The 6,828-nt window shown below is 32.2% G+C and overlaps 1 protein-coding gene across 1 annotated transcript in view; it reads right to left on the bottom strand.

The window, feature by feature from the left end:
- Positions 1–3,121: 3,121 nt before the first annotated feature.
- The window catches only part of ARHGEF38 (Rho guanine nucleotide exchange factor 38), a 150,477-nt gene continuing 146,770 nt past the window's right edge, over positions 3,122–6,828 (bottom strand). Inside the window, exon 14 of the mRNA XM_055587875.1 lies at positions 3,122–3,307. Coding sequence (XP_055443850.1) covers positions 3,122–3,307 — 186 coding nt within the window. The remainder of the gene's footprint in view (positions 3,308–6,828) is intronic.

Raw genomic sequence — 6,828 nt, 5'->3', positions numbered from 1 at the left:
AAGAGGCCATATAGTTTTGACAAATAGGATCTAAATAAAGTGGTTTTGCCATCTTAGGATATAAAGATTTCCTCTCTTTATTCACAATAACTTTGAGAGGTTTTTGCCATTGACAAAAGTCAAAGAAGTTGATGGAAAAATGAGTTTTTAATTCCATGTTTACTAAATGTTTGTAAATTATCTAAATATTCATCACAAATAGTGAAAGGCACTTAATAGCCATTTATTTCTAAAAGTCCAAGTTATATTTTAGGGAAGATATGGAATATACCAGTACTTAAAACTGTTCATGCAATGCTGCATTTATATGACTAACAATGTGCATTACATTTCTTCTGCACAATTCTTCCATCATAGAAATGTTTTATTAATAAATACTAAGACCAGATATTTTTCTAAAATATAAGAAATGTTCACATAGTGGCTTTGTGACTCTTTCACATGATTTAAGCACCCATGGCAACTTTGTATTACTAGAGTTTAAAAAATAATTTCTAAACTTTATTATGTATATAGCTTAAGGCATCTTTATTTAAAAATAAATACTAAATAAAGTGTATACATACACCTGTTTGTTTCATAAAGAAAAACAGCCACAAAAATTTCCCCTTCATTCTTAGTAAAAATACCTATTTCAGAGAATTGTCTAATAACATTTAATTTTAAAGACATAAAGAAAGAATAGAATTACATTAGCATTCCTTTCCTTAAATGCAGTGATGTCACCAACAGGCCTATCTTTTTAAACTTCTTGAAGACTTACACGCATATAGGATTTTATTTCCCTTAGACCCAACAAAATAATGCCTGACTTCAAAATTACAATTACTTGATTTTAAATAATATACTTTTAAAATGTATATATTGTATAATTTAAAAAAAAAAAGCCTAAATAGCATATGAAATGTAGGTCGTATTTTTAAAATAGCAACAACATTGCTTTATAGTAATGGGTATTTGCCACAATAGTGGGGGACTGCAGAAGGTGGCTTCACTGGAAGTCTTGCTCAGTTAAGAAGTGCAGCTGTGATTTCAGTGGTGTGGTTTCTTCTAAGGTCAGACAGGAAGCATCTAATCTTAGCACTACACAGGTAGACAGAACTTCTATACGTCTATATCTAGTCACTTATTTCAGCCAGAAAACCAGATATGTGTTGTTTATATAATTCTTCATTTCAGGGAGGAGTATTTAGGTCACAGCTAATTTATATAAAAATTCCTCACTAGTTGTTGGTAGATTCATGATATGCCACAAGTTACAAGTTTGGATTTCCTTTTGCTTTACCCTAAGCAAACGGGAATTTACTTATGTTTCACTATTGAATACAAAGGACCCTTTAAAAGACAAAAAGTTGCTGTACATCCAATCTTTTGGTACCCGACTCAAAACAAACAAAGTTTTTTGCAGAAACAACTTATAAATAGAACCTGATAAACCTTGTTTAAGAATTTTAGAAACAATATCATAAAATATAAATTTTTCTGTCATGTAATGTCTTCTCATGAATTTCTATGGTTGTACATGCCCTGTGTATGTTAAAAGTCAACAGCTCTCTGAAAAACAGCACTCTTAATTTTTTTGTATTCCTCAGTAATAGATGTAATAATATGTATTATTGAGATCAAATCTTTGAGAGTAATTTTAACTTTAAAATTGTAAAATTTAATATATTAACACATTTTATATGGACAATGAAAATCTACCTTAGTTTGGTTTTTAAAAGAAACCACTTAGTCAAATTTAATCTTTTTTTCTATTCCAAAGAAACACCTTTCGTTCAATAAAATGTCTTGATACAAAACATGCCTGAAATCTTAGAGGACAGTTCTGAGCTATTCCTAAATGAAAGTTCAGTGTCCTGGGACATTGTGTTACAGCAAATGCTATCCTCAATGCCTGCCTTGTCTAAGTACAAATCAGCAACTAAAAATATTTACATCTTGGCTCAGAACATGGAACACACATTCCTCATTCATCATCTACATGATTGAGTGATCCAAAAATATTTTCTCATTAAAGTATCATTAGTGATCATGTCAGATAGTTTTTAAACAATTTCACTTTCAACAATGTTTAAGCAAAAAATAAAAATAATAAACTTAGGTACTTCCTATTCTCTAAGCTAATCATGGAAGTTCCAATAGCCCTTGATTTTGAAAAATTTCTCAATACTTAAATATGGACCTAAGAGGAAAATGGTCCTCATCAGCGTTGATTATTTTTATCACTATGTTCTTTGCTGATAGTAAATATATACCATGTAATGTTTATGGGTATGGACCTCTATAACTAGATCTAGGCTTGAATTTCAGCCCTACCACTTACTAGCAATGTAACTTGGGCTAAATAAATCATTTCATCTATTTAGGCCATAGTTTCCTCATAATGTTTTGAGTATTAAAGAATTTACCACATACAAAGCATTTATAATAATGTCTGGCACTTGATATGCATTCAGTAAATGTTAGATATTACCATTATGTTAGTCAGGGTTCTTTTAAATTCAAAACTTCCATTAAAGAGAGAGTCACATCAGGCTTCTAGTTGACTGTTAATTAAGTAATCGATTTCTGTTCTTATGTCTTTTTAGTACACTCCCTGGTTCATGTATATATATGTATAATCTGTACCACATAGTACACATATATGTGTGTAAAACCATGTAATGTTATGGTATATATGTGTGTGTAGGTATATACATGCATGCATGTTCAAAAGAGAAAAATATAAAAACAAAAACATTTAAGGCAAAATATATAATACAGAAAAATAAAATACAGTAAATTGAAAAAACTTTATCCTTAGATCCAGCCTTTCATGATGATAAAGAATACATTTACCCTTTTGGAAGATCACTTTTAAGGAGTTGATAGTTGGAGCTTTGGCGGTTTGTTTTGCTGTTTAGTGTGTTTGGTGTTTCCTTCGACATGCATTCCTTATTGTACATTTTGAAATTATCTTGTTTGGAAGCATAGTCTTCCTTAAAATCTGAAGTGGTGTCAGCTCTTATATTAATAGTTTGGAGGTTTCTTGATTTCTAGGCCAACATGTTGTAACGGCAGTTTTATGAGGTAGTCAATCAACAACTTGCCAGAAAATCAAAGTCAAAGGCTTATTTTCTTAAGCGTAAGTCATCTTCCCAAGGTAGTTAGCTGGAACATAGCCTTTCTGGCCTTGAACTTCAGCTAACCACCACTCTTTATTACCACTTAGGTCACAAAATCTAAGTATATGAACTCTTTGGTATTCCTGAAGGCTAAGTTCATGGTCACTCCGTGCTTGAAAGGCATGAACTGCATAGAAAATCTAGACAAAGAAGCAAATGATATTATTAGAAGCAGAACCTAAAAATTTAGACAAACACAATAAAGATTTCCAAGATTTAGAATTTTCCTAAAGTTACATTTCCCCAACTCCTTTGTTGGATTTATTTTGCCAAAGTATGGTCCAAGATGAAAACAGTGAAATTGCCATTCTTATTGTTCTGTTGGAAGGAGTCTAAATTATTCATTCTTGAAGGCAATTTGGAACTTTTTATTAAATCTTTTTAATGTTAGCTTTTTTTGATTCAGTAATAGCTCAGAGTCTCTTCTACAGAAATGGAAACACTGGAAGAGATTATTGCATAATAATGTTAATGTAATACCCACTTACTTATAAGGTGAAAAGTGGGAGGAAGGTGGAATAACATTAAAGGTTCAGTAAACAATAGTTAAATTCTAGATGCTTACACTAAGGAAATCTGTAGTCATAAAAATACTGTTTTCTGAGACAACACAGGAAAATGCTTATGATAAAATACTCAGTCAAAAAGAAACCAGATGTACAATATAAGTCTAATACTGTTAGATGGTTTTCTTTGAATAGTATAATTATTAGAAGTAGAACCTAAAATTTTAGACAAACATAATAAAGATTTCCAAGATTTAGAAGTATTACTAAATTTTTCTTATTTGTATTTATTTTCTAATTTTATAAACCTGTATAATGACAGTGTATTAAATTTATAATTTTAAATTCTTTGAGTGACCAGAATTTTTCTTTAACCTTAAAAGAAAACTTCATAATTATTAGATGCAGAAGAAGCCTCTAAGTGTTTAGTCCCTCTTCCACTAAGACTGTTAATAAAAATGTTTAGTTATGTTATAAAATTAAGCAGTCAGCTAACAATATTTATTCATTCATTTATTTAATTAAAATTTACTATGTATCTATTAGTTGCCAGATATTATATTGTCGAGCACTTATAACCCCACTAGGGAAAAAAATGCTGAAAAAATGGGAGTACATGCAAAAACAACAAAGCAAAACAAACAAAAAAAACACCATGCAAATGCAGGTGATAAATACACACATAAATACACACATATATATGTGTGTGTGTGTATATATATAAGCTAGTTTGTGAGCTGGGTTTTGGAAGAAGTAACCTTGTATAGGTCACAAAGTTAATAAAGAGGGTAGATATTTCCTATTCAAAGGTACAGAGTATACACGGAAACAGTACATGGAAAAGGCAGGCAGATTCGCTTTCTCAAAGCTGAGGATCAGGATAAAAAGGAAACAAGAAATAAGATAAATCCATTGAGCGGGAGACTGGGTTGTGGAGCAGGGACTACAGTTAATCCTTGGGCAATACCCAACTGAGTGGATCCATTTACACACTTTTTTTCAGTAAATATATTGTAAAAAACTGGGGAGATTTGTGACTATTTGAAAAAACTCACAGATGAACCACATAGTTAAGAAATACTGAAAAGATAAAAAATAAGATGTCATGAATGTATAAAATACTAAATTACTAAATCAGATGAGTGATATTTAACATAAAATTAATAATGTTATAATGTTTTCTTACTGTTTTATAACTTTGCTTTCAAAGAATTATATTACCATTCAGTATGCCTCTCATAACTGAAGAGACTGCATATCAGCCTATCATCACAGGTAAGTGATTTTTTTAAGAAGTGTAATATTTCCAGTTTGTATTGGTGGGCAAAAAATTTGTTTGGGTTTGTTTGGGTTGTTCAAAAAAACCCGAACAAACTTTTTGGCCCACCCAATACTATGACTATGACTGTAATACTGTATGCCAAAAAAATTTTATGATTTTGTCATTAGTGAATAGGTTAGGCTACTGTGAAGCAATCATACTGATTATACTAAGCTACCATAAAACAATCCAAGTGCTGCTTTGTTTTCAATGCATAAATTGTTATACCTGTAAATAAATATGATTTTCTTTTTTATATAATTTTTTAATTTCTGATGTCTAGCATTAGTAATGCAAATAAAATTACATTTGCTTTATATCATATAATGTTGATGTATTAAGAAATGATTCATTTTGTAAATAAATGACATAAACTTACATATTGGTAAATACAGTAAAGTATTTTAAATGTATTCTTTTCCTTATGATTTTCTTAATATTTTTTCTAGCTTTATTGTATGTATATATATATAAAATACATAAACATATAAAATATATGTTAATCAAGTGTTTATATCATCATCAAGGCTTCTACTCAAAGTAGACTATTAGGAGTTAGGTTTGGGGGGAATCAAAATTTTTTGTGGATTTTCAGCTGCCCAGGGGTCCGCTCCCTCACCCCAGAGTTGTTCAAGGGTCAATGGTACAGATACAGCATAAGCTGTTCTTTAGAACTTGAACTATTTAGCTTTTGCTGGTATTCTGACACCACTGACATGTATCATTTCAACAGCTCTAGCATGAGCTAGAGGAGAGGAACCACATTTTAACTTTTCTCCATTGACCATATCAATGATATATAGTAGGAATTCAAATATATGTTGGTTTGTTTTGAAAGTAAGGCTGAAAGGCTTGAATATCATACGAGAACACATGAGATTATCTTGAGTCATACAAGATACATACAAGACAGACTGGTGGGTATGTATCATTTTGCAAATTAAAGAAGTAAAGAGAAAACCAAAAAGGAGATGCCATAAATTCTTGAGCAATGGAATGGTAACCATCAGTTCAGTTCAGTTCAGTCACTCAGTTGTGTCCGACTCTTTGTGACCCCATGGACTGCAGCACACCAGGCTTCACTGTCCATCACCAACTCCCGGAACCTACTCAAACTCAAGTCCATCGCGTCAGTGATGCCATCCAACCATCTCACCTTCTGTCATCCCCTTCTCCTCCCTCCCTTCAATCTTTCCCAGCATCAGGGTCTTTTCCAGTGAGTTGATTCTTCACAGCAGGTGGCCAAAGTATTGGAGTTCCACCTTCAGTATCAGTCCTTCCTATGAGTATTTAGGACTGATTTCCTTTAGGATTGACTGGTTGGATCTTGCACTCCAAGGGACTCTCAAGAGTCTTCTCCAACACCACAGTTCAAAAGCATCAATTCTTCAGTGCTCAGCTTTCTTTATAGTTGAACTCTCACATCCATATCCATACATGACTACTAGAAAAACCATAGCTTTGACTAGACAGACTTTTGTTGGTAATGTCTCTGCTTTTTAATATGCTGTCTAGGTTGGTCATAGCTTTTCTTCCAAGGAGCAAGCATCTTTTAATTTCATGGCTGAAATCACCATCTGCAGTGATTTTGGAGCCCCAAAAAATCTCTCAATGTTTCATTGTTTCCCCATCTATTTGCCATGAAGTGATGGGACCGGATGCCATGATCTTACTTTTCTGAAAGTTGAGGTTGAAGCCAACTTTTTCACTCTCCTCTTTCACTTTCATCAAGAGGCTCTTTAGTTCGTCACTTTCTGCCCTAAGGGTGGTGTCATCTGCATATCTGAGGTTATTGATATTTCTCCTGGCAATCTTGATTCAAGCTTATGCTTCA

This window comes from Bubalus kerabau, chromosome 7 (genome assembly GCF_029407905.1).
Source record: "Bubalus kerabau isolate K-KA32 ecotype Philippines breed swamp buffalo chromosome 7, PCC_UOA_SB_1v2, whole genome shotgun sequence".
Classification (NCBI taxonomy): Eukaryota; Metazoa; Chordata; class Mammalia; order Artiodactyla; family Bovidae; genus Bubalus; species Bubalus kerabau.
The sequence above is the reverse complement of the archived record's forward strand: the minus strand, read 5'-3'. Positions and strand labels throughout refer to the sequence as shown.